This window comes from Aedes albopictus, chromosome 2 (assembly GCF_035046485.1).
Source record: "Aedes albopictus strain Foshan chromosome 2, AalbF5, whole genome shotgun sequence".
Lineage (NCBI taxonomy): Eukaryota > Metazoa > Arthropoda > Insecta > Diptera > Culicidae > Aedes > Aedes albopictus.
The window spans coordinates 488,116,041-488,134,608 of NC_085137.1; the positions used below are offsets into that span (position 1 = coordinate 488,116,041).

At 41.8% G+C, this 18,568-nt stretch overlaps 1 protein-coding gene across 1 annotated transcript in view; it reads left to right on the forward strand.

Moving 5' to 3' along the window:
- The window catches only part of LOC134283931 (mediator of RNA polymerase II transcription subunit 13), a 31,399-nt gene extending 20,379 nt beyond the window's left edge, over positions 1–11,020 (forward strand). The window contains exons 2-7 of the mRNA XM_062848671.1: positions 1–3,233; positions 3,301–3,533; positions 3,950–4,795; positions 4,889–5,030; positions 5,111–5,259; positions 10,404–11,020. Of these exons, the coding sequence (XP_062704655.1) occupies positions 1–3,233; positions 3,301–3,533; positions 3,950–4,795; positions 4,889–5,030; positions 5,111–5,259; positions 10,404–10,781 (4,981 nt within the window). The 3' untranslated portion in view covers positions 10,782–11,020. The remainder of the gene's footprint in view (positions 3,234–3,300; positions 3,534–3,949; positions 4,796–4,888; positions 5,031–5,110; positions 5,260–10,403) is intronic.
- Positions 11,021–18,568: the final 7,548 nt, after the last annotated feature.

Consider the following 18,568-nt stretch of genomic DNA (forward strand, 5'->3'; position numbering starts at 1 on the left):
GACGGTTGACGCCTGGATGAATCATCCGGTGAAGCGATTTCGACCAAACGATGAATCCAAATTGTCCCAGCAAATGCGAGGAATGGATCTGTACGCAGATCAGAAACACTCGGAAAAGTATTTGCAGTCACTGCAGAATACTGCTCCGGATGCAGTGAATCCCACCAGGCAAGATCAGCAGGACCCTTTGGCATTGCCGGAAGACGCGGATCATGCGACGGGTCTGCTGAGTGAAAGCCAAATCAAAACAGAAATAGGTTGTGAGCGAGGCGACGATAATGGTCCAATGCTGGGAGCGCACGAGATTAAAAAGGAGAAAGAGGACAAGGACGATCTGTTTACGGAGCAAGGCCTTCAACCGGGTTTGGATGATCTGGATCAGTTGTTTGATGATAGCGCCAATTACCATGACGATTCAGATATGCACGTCAATACGAGTCCAGCATCGACCAAAAGTGGCGGAGGCTGCATGGAAGATTTGAAAAGATTTTCCGGGTCGGGTCACCACACAATGAACCCTGGTATGTTTAGCCCGAAGGAGCTGTCGCAGATGTTTCCAACCCCGCCTAGTTTAGAGCACCATCCAAATTCCAGCCCCGGCGGAGGTGGTTGCATGTCGGACGGAATTATGATAGACACGATGATTGAACCGGCCGCAGCAATTCCAGTTCTTGGAAGTCCACAGGAAGAGCCAATCTATGATTGGACGTACGTGTTTGTTCCACCGACTATCTCCAAGAACGTGGGATCTACCAAGTACGCTCCACTTCCTCAGCTTCCAAGCCAATTGATGCAACCCCCTGTTCCCCAACCTCCTACGTACAAATCTAGTTCGCAGCTTCGGAAGGAGAAACAAGAACGCGAAAAACTTATCAAACTGCGAGAAATGCAGGAACAGCAAGAAGCCCTCCAACAGCAGCAAGCTCAGTTGGAAAACATTCCACCAAATGCCGGTGCTGCCGGTAACCTTATTCCAAAACAGGAAACCCCACTAACCGTACCACAACCGCTCAGCACACCAAATTCTCTTAGCTTCAATGGCGCTAACCATCCGTACTCAAACCCACCTTCGCAGGGACCACAGCCCCTATCGAGGCCACCCTCAGTGAACTCTCTTCCAGGCGGAATGATCGGTTCTGGCGGGAACCTCATGAGTCCTTCACCGATCCATAACGGACTTATGAACAATAACCTGTTCCATCCGGGCATGGGTATGAACGTTCCGCTTCGGCAAGGCATGTCCCCAATCTCTCCGGCTACCCCAGGAGGCGCCACACCGGGAAGTGGTTCAATGCGTGTTCCAACTCCTCAAGGTTCCTGTCCCCTTCCGTACCCATCGCCCATTGGTGCCAGTGGCGGTTCCATGCCCATCAACAACATTGGCAGTCCTTTCCGGCGAACGCCAATTCTTCCACCTCCACCGTACGATGTCGCCGTGGCATCTCCAGCTACCTCCACCACCTCGTCATACAATAACAAACAGTTTGGAATGGATGACGGACCAGCAACGCCGTTAGCCGCCGGAAACACCACTCCTTCCCAGCGGATAGCAATCGAAACCAGTGCCCTCCTAGTGAACGTCCTTCTGTACGACACCTCGCTCAATCTCTTCCGCGATCATAACTTCAACAGTTGCACGCTGTGCGTGTGTAATGCGGGCCAAAAGTGCGTAGGAAACATCCGTGGAGCCGATTCCGGTCCATATCTGGCGCTTCCGGGCACGAGTTTCCTCGGCAGTGGGAAAGGTTCGACGCCTAGTGGTAGCAGTAGCGAACGGGAAGCAGCAAAATCAACGCCCTCGTCGGTATCGCAGTTTAATGGGAACAATCATAACAACAACGGTGCCTTTGGTATGGTGGATTCACCAGCAGCTGGCGGTGGAAACTCTTCCGGTGTAGTGGCCATCAGCACGAGCAATCTTCAGAATGGATACTTAGACGAAGACCCGATCAAATGTACGTGCGGTTTCAGTGCGCTGGTGAATCGACGGCTTGCCCACAGGGCAGGTTTGTTTTATGAGGACGAACTGGAGATTACCGGTATGGCGGAAGATCCGGCAGTCCACAAGAAGAATTCGCTGCTTCAGTTCTTGCTTGGCAAGATCAATGACCACAACGGCAGCAGCAGTGGTATCAACTGTGATATTTCTCCGCTACCACTTCGGATCATGGATCTGTTGCGGCAGCACTGTGCAGTTATTCAGAGTTCCAGTAATTCTATTCACCGAGCTGTGGCTCGTTTCCAAAGTGCAATGACAGCCAAAAGTTTGGCCAACGTAACCGTACATATTCTGGAGTATACCGATGCTAATGATGTAATCAGCTTGGCACTGGAACAAAGTCGATTGCAGGCAATTAACGAGATAAAGCTGGAAGATGGAAGTGCTCTTGCCAAATCTGGACTGTTGCGAGGGGTGATGAATGTACACAAATGGCCATATCTAAGAGCGGGAGGACCTAAGAGCAATCAGGACATTGTCAGAATAATGAAATCTATGCAACCGCTATTACAGGATGCCTTCCATAAAAAGAGCAACACTCGTCTGTGGGATGCTCCGTACACGATACAGGGACCACTTACCTGGCGACAGTTCCATCGATTAGCTGGAAGAGGTACCGGTCAATGCGAACCTCAGCCCGTTCCTTCATTAGTCGTTGGCTACGAAAAGGACTGGCTCTCGCTATCGCCTTATGCGATCCATTACTGGGACAAGCTACTGCTCGAACCGTACTCCTATCCTCGGGATATTGCTTATGTCGTTGTGCTCCCAGACAACGATTTTGTCGTATCCAAAGTCAAAACCTACTTTAAAGAACTCAGTACAACCTACGAGATGTGCAAACTCGGCCGGCACAATCCGATCAAGGGCTGGGACGGAATCCTGCGCGTGGGCTCGAATCGCGTCCTGAAGGAAACGCAAAACTCCAGCATGGACGAGTGGTTCACCAGTTTGGGCGACACCCGGCTAAGCGAAATGCTTCGACTGTATGCACAAACGTGCCAACAACAGTTGGCACCCTACCTATCCAAAGTTCCATCGGATAAGAGTTTACTCGATCCACCGGAAAACCACAACGCATCCGCTTCGGCACACGCTTTGGCCCTGGCCCAAGCCAGTTCCACACCCAATCGGGACGGACCGGGGCAGAGTCCGATGCCTCCACCACCGCCCAGTACGCCGGATCCATCGCAGCCGGGAGACAAGGCACCCAGCACACCGAAATCCGATAATGGTGAGTTCGATTTTTCGGAATACGACATGGTTCCTGTAATAATTGCTGTTGCTGTTTTTTTTTCCAGACCAAGAAAATCGTGATACCCTGAACACATCCAGTACGAGTCCAGCCGATCGGATGCAGCACGATGATGATGGCAAGGAGCCGCCGCACATCGTCCTGTACATGGTGGAACCATTTACCTGCGGAACTGATGCACCGGAAATCGAACGGCTCGCCTGTTTATCGCTGCTTCGGTGCTATTCGAACATTCTGAACACGGTGCCGGACTCGATCCGAAGTAACATTAGCGTGCAGGTATGTATAACTAATAGTCGAGCACTTGACACTGAAGAAGTCTGTAAGTCACAGACGAAATAGGCCTATCTGTCCGAAGATAAGCACAGTAGTAGAATTAAAAGGAATTTGCTCGTCCTTTCTAGTTTTTCTTTAAAAGAGTTATTCATTTTTTTATTTTCTTTTGCAAAAGTAAAGTATTAGTGAAGTGTTTTTAAATTAAACTAGAGTCTGAAGAAAAAACTAATTGTTGCCTTTCAAACTTAAAGGAAGTCATTTCAGTAGATTTTTTTTTACTAAAACTACCCTGAGAGTCGGACGGGACGATTTCCCTGAATGTCGTAGCATTCATTCTATCGTCGCTGATCAACATCTGATGAAAATAATGAAATGCTTTGCGAAACTCTTTTGAATAACCAATTGTTTTTCATCTACAGCTCATCTCGCTGGAAAGCATCATGGAGCTGGGACGAAGTCGGAACCGGTTACGGCTGAGTGACCACATGCGCAGTCAGGCGTTGAGTATATTTTCGCAGAGCCGTCGCTACATGCAGCATCTGAACAACGTCAAGAGTCTGACCGGTTTCGGAACGGCCGCTAACGCCGAGCAGTTCATGAAGAACAAGGACGAAAAGAATCGAGCTCCGTATAAGCTGTACACCCCACCGTACGTGTTGGCCAAGCTGTGCGAGAAGAAGGAAAGTTCTGAATCGTTCGGCCAAACCAGCATCAAGCAGCAGTGTTCGATCATGTACTGTAACTATTGCCTGAGCGAGGATCAGTGTTGGCTACTGGCGGTGGCCACCGACGATCGAGGGGAGTTCCTGGAAACTGCTACCATCAACATCGACATTCCGAACCGCGTCCGACGGAAACGTGCTTCTGCGAGGCGGCTTGGACTCCAGAAACTGATGGACTTCATCTTGGGACTAATATCACAGACGGTGCAACCCTGGCGAATCGTGATTGGTCGTATTGGTCGGATAGGACATGGCGAACTGAAGGGCTGGAGTTGGCTGCTGGGCAAAGAGAATCTCCGGAAATTGTCCAAGCATCTGAAGGACATTTGCCAGCAGTGTTCGCTGCTCCATCCGGTCTCGGTACCGAGCATCTTGAGTGCTTGCTTGGTGACGCTGGAACCGGACTCGGAGCTGCGCGTGATGCCCGACCAGTTCACACCGGATGAACGGTTTAGTCAGCTGTCGATGCAATCGCCACTGACGACACCGCAGGATGTGACATGCACGCACATTCTGGTGTTCCCGACCAGTGCGAGGACACAGGTAAGCAAGTATAACGGTTAAGGCCCGTAGAGTGGTAAAAATGCCTGTACTTTTCTCAACATGTGTGGTAATTTCGGTTTCCTTTGCTTATAGTCTGCCCAGTCGGCGTTCGTGGCGGAGCACATCAACGATGAGCTGGAGCTGACACTCGGAGGAAATCTCGACGACTTGGGTCTGGGCGAAGACTGCGATGAAGACGGTATCAACGGGTTCGACGATTTGTTCAACAATTGGGGTAAGTTTCTCGTGAGGTGTAATCATTGGTACCCATTGAATGACCAATATTTTCTTTTTTTTTCTTTGTGTTAATTACAGAAGATATCGAGATGCCACAGAAGATGCCGCAGGATTCCCGGCAGGGTAGTCCGGTTGGGCAGTTTGAGGGACAGCGACAGACGCCGGGCGATAGTGGTTCAAACTGTGCGCAGAATCTCAATGGCTACACAGCGCAGGAGGCGGAAGATGTAAGTGTTGGTCGGTTATATGATAACTTCAAATGGGGTTCAAGTATTTTTTTTTTGGTAAAATGTGTGTAAAATTGATGTTAAAGCTCTGTTTCCAGAGCTGGTTTCTTTAACTATCTGCCAAAAAAGAAACAGTTTTGGAAGCTTGTATAAATGTTCCTTTAATCAAGCCAAGTTTATTCGGAAGAAATATCGTAAGACTCCTACCTTCCAGGAGACCAATTGTAACTTTCCCTCGTTATCTGTTCTGTGACTTAGTTGATTAAAGCGCGCATCTACCGAATTCGGAATTGGGGGTTCCAACCGGCGCGGACAACATAGGCTATCCTATGATAAAGCATCTCCCTTTCCACTGCAAAAAGGCTCTTCTTGAAGCTTTCAACCATATTTAGACTACTGGAGACATACCACTGAGTTGAAAAGAAAGCATTATAATCCCTATCCCGAAGCCAGGAGAGTCTACCAACGACGCACACGGATTTCGCCCCATCTCATTGACTAGCTGTGTCTCAAAAACAATGGAAAGAATGGTCAACCGTAGTTTAATGGACATCCTCGATAGCAAGGGAAAACTTCATCCACGGCAGTTCGCGTTCCGTAAAGGAAAAGGGACCACAAGCTACTTTGCGGAACTCGATGAAATCATCACAAATGCCGCAAAAATGGGACAGCACTGCGAAATTGTAACCTTAGACATTAAAAAGGCTTTTGACCAAGTCTGGTACAGGAACATCTTAGAGACTATTGTAAAGAGTAATCTTGGAACCAGAATGAACAGATTCGTCAATAGCTTTCAGCAGCATCGATCAGTAACTTCAGCAAGGATCAGTTTCGCCGGCGTTTTATCAAAATCGAAACAACTGCAGAATGGAGTCCCTCAGGGCTCTGTGTTATCAGTATCGCTCTTCCTTTTAGCCATAAATTCCCTGTTTTCAGTTGTTCCGAAAAATGTACACGTCTTCCTTTACGACATAATACTAGCAGCTACAGGAAAACGTGTTGGATACCCAAGAAACAGACTTCAAAAAGCTGTCTCCTTGGTAGAAAAATGGGCCAGTAGCATCGGGTTTGTGTTATCACCATCCATGCATGCATTGCTGCAAGCTAAACCGCCATCGCAGGGAGTCAAAATCCTTCTGAATGATACGGAGCTAGAGAAAGCAAAAGTGACAAGAATACTTGGAATTCTTTACAATAGGAAATGTACCTTTAATGCGTACACGAAACATTTGAAGGAAGACTGCAGAAGCGGACTAAATTATAAGGCAATATCAGGAGGAGCAGACCGCAAACATTGCGGTGTTGTTATCTGAGAAAAGATAACATAGTAAAACTTGCTCCAATTTACAATCAAGTCATTAGAACAGCATCAGGAGCTCTTAGAACATCTCCAATATTATCTCTTGTAGTTGAATGTGGATGCCTTCCATTCGAACATAGAGCTACTTTAGTCTGCAAAGGATAGCAATCAACTTTGGCATAAAGCTAATGCTGCTTTCCAAATGCTGACTGGGCAACAACTATTAAAAATATGCAAATTGCAGACCGTTTCCCACAGGGCATGGGACGAGAAAAAATCCATCTGTTGACTGGACCATAAAACGTAAAGTTAAAGCTGGACAAACCCCTTACTTTGCAAACAAAAGAGGCTTCCCGCCAACATATTTCGGAATGTTACTTTGGCTGTAGCTTTGGCTCAAGCAGCACCTCATCGTGCTGAAGACAAATCGGTGATATTCAGTGATTCCGCCAGCTGCCTTCAAGCGCTGGAATCAGGTAAATCAAGGAACCCATATATACAAAGGATCGAGAAGGTGGCGACAAATAAAGATCTGCGGTTTTGCTGGATACCAGAGGGCATTCAGGAATCTTAGGAAATGAATTAGCTGACAATGCCGCAAACCGCGGTAGAGACAAACCAACCGTTTTAGATGATGTCCCGACGCAGGATATTAGCAAATGGGCTGAAAAGGAAATTTGGCGTGCACACCAAGCAACCTGGGACCAAGCACCTCGGACCAACCTGAAGATAATCAAGCCAACTGTGAGCAGATGGACTGATCAGTAAAATAGGAAAGAGCAAATAGTTTTGACTGGACTACGAATCGGGCATGCCTGGTTTACTAAATGCCATCTTTTTGAAAAGAAACCGCCCGAAAAGTGCAACCATTGTAATAGGAACCTATCCGTACATCATGTGCTAGCTTCATGTCCGTTTCATAATACAGCGCGTTTAGAATTAGGAATTAGTAATGAACTCCAAAAAAATAATTGTAATAGTCAAAGTATCGAAACTAAGCTACCATTTTCTTGTTTTCCACTGAGAATTGTCCGCAGAACTTTGCACTCAAAAACTCCAAAAGATTTTCGCAAACTTCGCAAACTTCACGGGAAACGTCATTGTCTAACACCAATACTGCCGGTGGACGCATAAATGTCCCATGTGCAAAAACAGACACTCGAGAAAATCGCGTCCAAAGTTCGAAAAAAGTAAATTGTCTCAACTATGAAGTATAAGTGCTGAATCGTGTTCCAACATCAACCAATTTAAAATTTGAGCACTATTTTTTGTTTTAGAGCGACTTTATAGTTCCATAGGATTTCCAATGAAACGTGACGCTTATGCGTCCACTTTTAAGAATGTTACAAATCGGCCATGCATTTTTTCAACAATTTTCGGAACAAACTACCTATTTTTATTTCCCCATATGATAGTACCCTACGATACATGATCATGGGATGCAAAATCTCAATATTGCCAAAAATGCACATGGGACAATTATGCTTCCACCGGCAGAATAGTCCTGGCTTTGTCACTACCCGCAATCGTGAACATCGTCTTGGTCGGGTTCATCTTCATGCCGATGAGATCAACATCTTCCACAAAGCCGGGGAGCATGTGCGACCGTGTGATAAAAACTGTGTTATTTCTATGCACGTCAGATATCCTAATTGCTCCTTTGGTTGTAATGTTGAACAATAAAGCTCTGCTTCAATTCATACAAGATCACATAACGAGCAGTCTGCGATTCGCACACTTGATTATGAACCATCCAGCGTTGCGCGTTTCAGCTTAATTGGTTTCGTCGGAAAACCATGACAGTATTTGCCACTTGCCAGAGTTCATTCCTTTTCAGTGAATCGTACGGTGCTTTGAAATCAATGAACAGTTGGTGTGTCTGCGAGTTTTACTCTCGAAATTTGTCTAGGATCATCCGCAGGTCAAACATTTGATCTTTCGTTGATCGGCCATCACGAAAACGAGCCTGGTATTCGCCGACGAACAGTTGAACAGGACTTTAATTGACTTTTTGAAATTTATACCTTTATGCTGTAATCAGAACTTATGTAATGCTCCTAAAGAGGTTTCAGTCTGTTGAACAGGGGAGCGGGACATTTGGCATAAAGTCATTTGGCATAAGGTCGTTTGGCATAAGGTCACTTGGCATAAAGACATTTGGCATAACTGTCATTTGGCATAATGGACATTTGGCGTAATCGAAATGCAAATGTCTTTATGCCAAGTGACCTTATGCCAAACGGCCTTATACCAAATGACTTTATGCCAAATGACACCCGTTGAACAGGACACATCTTTAATTAATTATTTGAAACGGGTCTGGTAAATTTGGCATAAGGAAATTTTGCATAAGGACGTTTGGCATAAAGGACATTTGGCATAAAGGACGTTTGGCATAAAGGACATTTGGCATAAAGGACGTTTGGCATAAAGGCCATTTGGCATAAGGGACGTTTGGCATAAAGAATATGTGAAACATATTTTCCCTCTGGAGAATAATTGAAGGACAGCCTTCAATGGAAAGAAGGCAAACTTGTTAGTGGTGCACTATATTGGATCTCTTATTTTCAAAATAAACTTTTGTATATAGGCTGTTCTTCATCGACACAAGCAATTTAGATTTCGGTAATAATTCTTTCATCCTTGTCTACATATTATATCCAGAAAAAGTAATGCATTATATTGTATCATCCTTCTTTAGAATACTTTTTGTATTGTATGTATGGTATGTGGGGGCAAGATGGGTCAGGGGGCAAGATGGGTCACTACCGTTTTCAATCGCACAATATATGTTTTGAATCTTTCAATAATTTTCCCAGATGAGCGACGGGGATACACAAAAAAGTGATATATTGTTTTGTAAATTCTATACGTTCCTCGCACAGAAAAAAACAAAATATTTTTTCGTTATACTCCTTATGCTATACATTCCATATAACTAGGTGTATTGTGTAGACGGGGCAAGATGGGTCACCCTAATTTTTCGGTATGTTTGCATAGTTTTTGAAAATGTTTTATTTTTCATGGAAAGGCTATTCTGTGACCTACATTATTGAAGCGATGAGAGCACTGAAAATTTGAGAACATATTTTTTAAATTTTCCTTCAAAAATATAGGTTTTCAAAGTCCGTTTATGGCTACCCGAACAAAAATCTTCTAGTTCTGAGAATAATCTACCGATATGTTTCAACACTTTCTTCATGTAATCTGTACGTCTATGAAGCTTAGATGTATAGAGAAAAACTAGAAGATATAGTATTTTTTGTTGGAGGAAAATCGAGTTTTCTTATAGCTGACCCATCTTGCCCCCGTTAAAATGAGGTGGGGCAAGATGGGTCATGCTTTGAAAATTGTTTGTCAAGAAGCAGGTTTCAAACTTTATTACCTTTTCATACTCTTATATCATAGCTGACTAGTGTATCTGAGAGTCGTGGTAGAATACAGAGAAATGGGATTTATATTCAGAAAATTATAGGGATTCATTTCTTGGGTGACCCATCCTGCCCCCACTTACCATATGTTGTTGATTTTTACTCATCATGTTATGCCAAACGTCCTTAATGCAAATGTTCATTATGACAAACGTCCTTTATGCCAAATGTCCTTTATGCCAAGTGTCCTTTATGCCAAACGTCCTTATGCCAAATAGCATTATGCCAAACGGCCTTATGCCAAACGTACCAGACCCATTTGAAACTTAATATCTTTATGCTGCAATTAACTTATGTAATGCCTAAGTCTTGAGTTCAAGAATTGAGTTGGGCTGGGAGCTGGGACATTGTGTTAATTATTGAAACCTACTACTGTTACGAGTCGTACTAAATAATTATTTCTTCATCCCCAGGTCGGTTCCCTGGCCCAGCAACCGATGGCCATCGGGTACCTGGTGTCCACAGCTCCCACCGGTCGTATGCCGCCCTGGTTCTGGTCATCCTGTCCGCACCTGGAAAACGTGTGCCCAGTGTTCCTGCGGATAGCGCTGCATCTGAACAGCTTCCAGATCCTGCAGAACAACGATGATCCGATGATGCAGTCGCAGTCCACCACGGAACATCCGCTCGATTCGAACATGACGGCCGACGTGCTGCGCTTCGTCCTGGAGGGATACAATGTGCTCTCCTGGCTGGCCATGGACTCGAACACGCACGATCGGCTGTCCTGTTTGCCGATGCACGTGCAAGTGCTGATGCAGCTGTACCACATGATGGCCGCGTTGGCGTAAGACGCTCGGAGGATTACGAACACCGTACGGAACCCTCCTCATATTGCTCTGTCTGTGATATTAGGTAAAATGGTGGGTGTGTCTTTTGTGTATGTGGAGGGTTTGCTTTGAAAGGGATGGTTTTAGTTTGTGATTGAACAGAATAACGAAGTGGAGCCAAGATCTGGTTTTATACAATACTGTAAGTTGTATTAATTTATTGAATCTATTATATTTTTGTTTAGCCATTTCCCCTATGACGAACTTCATATCAATCCATTAATGGAATTCGCAGCACGCTCTTAGAATGCATTGATATGTTATGGATGTAAACACTTCGTCCTTTTATGCCTTTTATACAACAACGTTGCCTTTTATTGTCCTATGTTCTTACAACCTTGCATTCAAATCGACGGATACATAGCTACAGAGGCGCGTGGAATCGGTAGGATAGGTAGGATATGTCCTGTCCTACGCCGCTACGCCTAAAATTCCTTGGGTAGGACAGTCAGTGTATTGTCCTTCTCATACTGCCGGTGGACGCATAAATGTCCCATGTGCAAAAACAGACAATCGAGAAAATCGCGTCCAAAGTTCGAAAAAAGTAAATTGTCTCAACTATGAAGTATAAGTGCTGAATCGTGTTCTAACATCAACCAATTTTAAATTTGAGCACTATTTTTTATTTTAGAGCGATTTTATAGTTCCATAGGATTTCCTATGAAACGTGACGCTTATGCATCCACTTTTAAGAATGTTACAAATCGGCCATGCATTTTTTCAACAATTTTCGGAACAAACTACCTATTTTTATTTCCCCATATGATAGTACCCTACGATACATGGTCATGGGCTGCAAAATCTCAATATTGCCAAAAATGCACATGGGACAATTATGCTTCCACCGGCAGCATAGTTCTAGGAGGTCCTCCATAGTGGAGTTTTCTGGGAGTTTGTCGAAGGTTTCCCTCACAAATTTCTTTTGCGTTTCCGCGATAAAGTCCTCACACGATTCAGGAAAAAATCTCCAAAGTTTCAAAGTTTTTCCAGGAATTTCAAAAGGTACCTCTTCAGAGATTCTAGCAGGATTTTTTTTTTCGGGATTCTGACAATATTCTTATCGTAGTTTTTTTTATATATTTTACTTGGATGCCTCTTACAATTTTTTCAAAAAAAAATCTATTGTAGGAGTTTGACATCTGATTTGGCTGAATATTTTTTCTATGAATACTAGCAAATCTATACCAAGACAATTATCTACTCAGCCACTGAGTTCGTCTTACTTAGAAATTGATAAGTCTTTTGTTTTCTGACTCAGTTTCCGTTAAAAATAGGACAATTCATTGTAATTTTGACGGTACAATGACAGTAATTTTTTTCTGGGCGTAACAATGATTTTTATCAGGGATTTCATCAGCAATTCTTCCATAGATTCCACCAAGAATACTGGTTTAGGAATTTCACAAAAGATTCCGTAAAGTATTCATCTAAATATTACGTAAGCATTCCCATCTTAAATTTCTGAAGGAAATAGATTCAAGAGATTCAATTACACATTTTTTATCTACTGACCAAGAGATTTTTTGGATATGAATCCAGTAATTTTACAAGAAAGTTCTCCAGTGATTCTATAAAGAAACTTCTAAAGGTTCTACTAAAAAGAAATTCCCTAAATTCAACAACATTTTCGTCGATGATTTCTTGAATTCCCACATAATGTTTATAATGTGTCTCTAATGACTCAATTCCTTTTTTTCAATGCGGAAAAGTAAGTCATTATGAGACTGAAACGAGTATTTCTTCTTCTTGGTGTAACGTGTCCACTGGGACAAATCTAAGTGTTCCATGATCCATGATCCAGTGTTGTTGTTTTCTCCATTTCTTGCAACATAAACAACATAGTTATCCAAAGTTTTGCTCAAACAGCATCAAATTAGGTAAGGAATCATAATACCCACGCTTTTTGCACCATTTCATTGCAGAAACGGAGAATTGACCTTCTCACCATACTAAAATTCAGCTCATTACTACAAATCTAGTACTACACCGAACGTGCCCCATTGAGATTTGAATAATTTTTCAGACGGCTTAAATATGTTCGGCAGTTTTGTAAACAAGGGTCCCTTAGCCAAAATGCTACATTCTCTCGACAAAAATAAAAGTTTTTACATTGATACAATTCCACTGCATTCTGAGACTTGTGCATACGGTTTGGTACGAACTACGTCCCACGCTATTGTTTATCCGCTCGGTTGTTACAAGGCGGATGAACTGTGTTTAAGCGAAAATTTACATCAAAAAGTGAGATTGTTCGAGATACTTCTGAACAGTATTTTATTTTGTTTACTTTTCTTTCAATAGAGAAACAGCAAAGCAAACAACCTGAAGAGATTAACAAGTTTAAATATTAACTTACCGATTAGGGATCATTGCAATCGTAATCTTTCAATTGTGTTTTGTATACCCTTTAGTGTAAATTTTGAGCACTGGTGTGTGTATGTAAATATAGTAAAAAGTCAATTTAGGGCGCGAGGAAATGAGGCTGCAGGGAATAGCTAATGAACATGATTTTGCAGAGATATACTTAAAGATTTTTTGTTTTACTTTTGTTTTGCGTTCCCGTGGCCTTCAGATGAGTCTCTAGGGCATGCTAGTTAATTTATCATTATAATCATAAGTGTTATTCACTTGCAGTAGGAACAAGTATAAAATGCACATCTGAATTTTTAGATTGAACTTGTGTAGAGTTAAAAAATTGAAGCGTGTAAGTGTGTATCTCACGTTCTCCGGAGAGGAGAAATTGTCATAAAATAAATATATTTGTACATGTTGTAGATATTTTCTAAACTTAGAAAAACAGAAAACTTAGCCAATAATACAAAAAATCTGAATCAGACATACAACTATTGCTAGTAAGATTAATTGTAAGCTGACTAGTATAAGCCATAATATGGCAAAATCTACGGAAAAAGAGACCAAAACTAAGCTCATGTAAATAGTTAAATTTAAGTGTGATATTAATTTGTTTAAAAACCGTCGTCACCAAGACAGCATAAACTAACCGACTAAACAATAGCTCGTAAGTGAGTCACACCTGCAGCTGCAATCTATAGACAAAACATGATCTTTTACTCAAAGTACTAAAAGCAGCGGGTATGTGGTGAACAGGAATCGAATCGAAATCAAAACTAGCACGAACCACGCACTCGATACCCAACAAATGGCCAAGTTTTGAACAAATTTGACAAGGGCAGGAAGGACCGAAGTATTAGGACAAAAATATATAAATGGAAATCAAACCTAGACTTGATGGGAAGCTGTAGATAAGTATCAAAAAGGGAATCATCAACTAACGTGTAAGGGAAAGCAAAAAGAGTAAAACAAAAACTGAAATTACATATTTAATATGAGAAAATACTAGACAAAGAAAGGACATCAGTAGTAATTCTAACGTAAGTTTAGGCCAAATTGTATTGAAACAAAAAGAAATGAAACTAAATGAAACACAGAAACCATAGTTCTAAACTGAGTAGTTTTAGGGAAACTTTTAACTTTAAGGAACACAAAACACCGAATGATGGAACGCGCAGAAAGGAAATAACAATGGATGCGCGAGCGTTAATAAAACATTAAAAACAAAGAATACACATTTAAAAGAAGGAACACTAATACTTACACTAACACCTTGGACGGATGATATGTCTCGTGAGGGTGCAATGTATGCACGAGTATTTGTATTATTTAAAAGGCGGAACGCTGTGCGTGTTGTACTAAGTTTGCGAGTTTGAGTGACTGAATGGATGTGAACTTTGCGACAAGCGACTAATAATAGATAAAGATAAAAAATATGGAAAAAGTGTGCGGCAATGAGAATATTATTAATACAATTATTATTCGACACACATACACAAAACAAAAACAAAACAAACAACCTATTGACAGTAAGTAAAGAAAAAACACACAAGAATGAAAACTGTAAAGAAAGGTAAATTAATTATTGTACAATTGAATGAATTATTATATAAACTATTAATACTTGTATATGTTAAGGTTTCGTTTACAAAAACATCAAGAAAATAAATGGAACATTATTGAATCATGTTGTGTAAGTTGTTACGATAGAATAAAAAGAACTTTCGCCCAAACTCTTAGAAATCTGATCAGCACTCTGATCTTCCAAAAGTGATAATGGGGCACGTTCGGTGTGGTACTAGATTTGTAGTAATGAGCTGAATTTTAGTATGGTGAGAAGGTCAATTCTCCGTTTCTGCAATGAAATGGTGCAAAAAGCGTGGGTATTATGATTCCTTGCCTAATTTGATGCTGTTTGAGCAAAACTTTGGATAACTATGTTGTTTATGTTGCAAGAAATGGAGAAAACAACAACACTGTTGCCCAAAGTTTTGCTCAAACAGCATCAAATTAGGCAAGGAATCATAATGCCCACGCTTTTTGTGCCATTTCACGGCAGAAACGGAGAATTGACCTTCTCACCATACTGAAATTCAGCTCATTACTACAAATCTAGTACTCCACCGATCTGTTCTATTGACCTTCTCACCATACTAAAATTCAGCTCATTACTACAAATCTAGTACTTCACCGATCTGTCCTATAGATCACAGTGAAAATTAATCGTTTGGACGGTTTTATAAGGCCGAGAATATGCAACAATAGGACAGATCGGTAAAGTACTAGATTTGTAGTAAAGAGCTGAATTTTAGTATGGTGAGAAGGTCAATTCTCCGTTTCTGCAATGAAATGGTGCAAAAAGCGTGGGTATTATGATTGCTTACCTAATTTGATGCTGTTTGAGCAAAACTTTGGACAACAGTGTTGTTGTTTTCTCCATTTCTGGCAACATAAACACCATAGTTATCCAAAGTTTTGCTCAAACAGCATCAATTTCAGCAAGGAATCATAATACCCACTCTTTTTGCACCATTTCATTGCAGAAACGGAGAATTGACCTTCTCACCATACTAAAATTCAGCTCATTACTACAAATCTAGTACTACACCGAACGTGCCCCATTTATCTTCAATGATTATTAATCAATAGGACGCAAACAGTGAAGTACTAGATTGAAAGTAGTGAGCTGAATTCCCAACTAACATTTTCAGCGCTATAAGCTTCAGTCATTTGCTTTCTGTTGTGTAACCATCGAGTAAAAGCAGTCAACGCTGAATAAAAGGAAAGCTAGTCAAATATAAATCATAAGCTAATACACGACTGCAAAACAAGCACCATACAGCTACCAAACTCGGTTTTCAGAAATCCATTGCTTGTCACTGGGGCTGCCTTTACTCCACCCTATTCCAACTCCGGGAGATTTCCCGGAAGATGTGAAAACTTGAACACATCGAATAGGAATCCCCACTAACAAAACAGCTGCTACTATACAGTACAATTCATTATACTAACAAATCCCCAAACCAGCAGCGCTTTAAAGGCCGTTATACGATTTCATTACGGCTAGAAGCTGTAATAAAGAAACTGTTGGTTTACCCTCGGGTTTACTAACACGGCTTGTCGGATATAAACATTATTGGCAAAACAAACTTTAAGCGGGATATATAGCTACTACACAAATTCTTTACAGCTATCCATGTATGTGCTGTGAAATTATTTGGGTTGCTTTTATTGCACTTTAATTCAATGCCGGAAGATGTGCAAATCGAGTAAGAGTCCCAGCCACTACAACAGCTGCTTTTATACAGTACGTTTTGTAATGTTGCCAAAACACAAAACAGCAGCGCTTCGTAGCCGTTTAAAGAACACTCTTTCAGCTAGAAGCTGTGAAGAAGAATCTGTTGGAGCAACCACACAGCTTGTTCAATGTAAACATTATTGCGTTTGACGTTTCACAAGCTTTTACAGCAAGATGAAGTTGGGTAAGGTTTCTTGTGGCACAATTATGAAGCCTTGTCTGAAGTAAAACAAAACGGGCTATTTTCTATGTTATTTATATATAGCAGTGTGGCAGCGAGGACATCATCGGGACCAGTGGATACGGAGATCGGGAGTTCGATTCCAAGTAGCGGCAAGTACTTTAATTATTCAATTTTAATAGTGATAATTCCAGTTCCACAAGTATTGCGTCACGGTATCCATAACCTAATTATATTTAATCGTTTAATTTGGGGATGCCGTAAAACTATTATTTAACAACTGCGAAAAGGCTGAAAAAGCGCCTTCTCAAGATGTTATTCAGTTAGTGGCTACATAGGAGCCGAGAAAAGAGCTATGACTAGGTGGCATAGAAGCTGATTGCACAGCATGTACAAGCTGATTAAGTTCGCCAGATTCATTGGTATAGGGCTTGCATAGAAGCTTCCATCCATATGTACAACACAGTAACTCAGCATCAAGCCGTATTAAGGACGCTTTGTTGACGTTTACATTCACAATAAATGTTAGTTGGGATGCCACCTAGTCATAGCTCTTTTCTCGGCTCCTATGTAGCCACTAACTGAATAACATCTTGAGAAGGCGCTTTTTCAGCCTTTTCGCAGTTGTTAAATAATAGTTTTACGGCATCCCCAAATTAAACGATTAAATATAATTAGGTTATGGATACCGTGACGCAATACTTGTGGAACTGGAATTATCACTATTAAAATTGAATAATTAAAGTACTTGCCGCTACTTGGAATCGAACTCCCGATCTCCGTATCCACTGGTCCCGATGATGTCCTCGCTGCCACACTGCTATATATAAATAACATAGAAAATAGCCCGTTTTGTTTTACTTCAGACAAGGCTTCATAATTGTGCCACAAGAAACCTTACCCAACTTCATCTTGCTGTAAAAGCTTGTGAAACGTCAAACGCAATAATGTTTACATTGAACAAGCTGTGTGGTTGCTCCAACAGATTCTTCTTCACAGCTTCTAGCTGAAAGAGTGTTCTTTAAACGGCTACGAAGCGCTGCTGTTTTGTGTTTTGGCAACATTACAAAACGTACTGTATAAAAGCAGCTGTTGTAGTGGCTGGGACTCTTACTCGATTTGCACATCTTCCGGCATTGAATTAAAGTGCAATAAAAGCAACCCAAATAATTTCACAGCACATACATGGATAGCTGTAAAGAATTTGTGTAGTAGCTATATATCCCGCTTAAAGTTTGTTTTGCCAATAATGTTTATATCCGACAAGCCGTGTTAGTAAACCCGAGGGTAAACCAACAGTTTCTTTATTACAGCTTCTAGCCGTAATGAAATCGTATAACGGCCTTTAAAGCGCTGCTGGTTTGGGGATTTGTTAGTATAATGAATTGTACTGTATAGTAGCAGCTGTTTTGTTAGTGGGGATTCCTATTCGATGTGTTCAAGTTTTCACATCTTCCGGGAAATCTCCCGGAGTTGGAATAGGGTGGAGTAAAGGCAGCCCCAGTGACAAGCAATGGATTTCTGAAAACCGAGTTTGGTAGCTGTATGGTGCTTGTTTTGCAGTCGTGTATTAGCTTATGATTTATATTTGACTAGCTTTCCTTTTATTCAGCGTTGACTGCTTTTACTCGATGGTTACACAACAGAAAGCAAATGACTGAAGCTTATAGCGCTGAAAATGTTAGTTGGGATAGAAGCTGATTGCACAGCATGTACAAGCTGATTAAGTTCGCCAGATTCATTGGTATAGGGCTTGCATAGAAGCTTCCATCCATATGTACAACACAGTAACTCAGCATCAAGCCGTATTAAGGACGCTTTGTTGACGTTTACATTCACAATAAATGTTAGTTGGGATTTTAGTATGGTGAGATGATCAATTCTCCATTTCTGCAATGAAATGGAGCAAACAGCGTG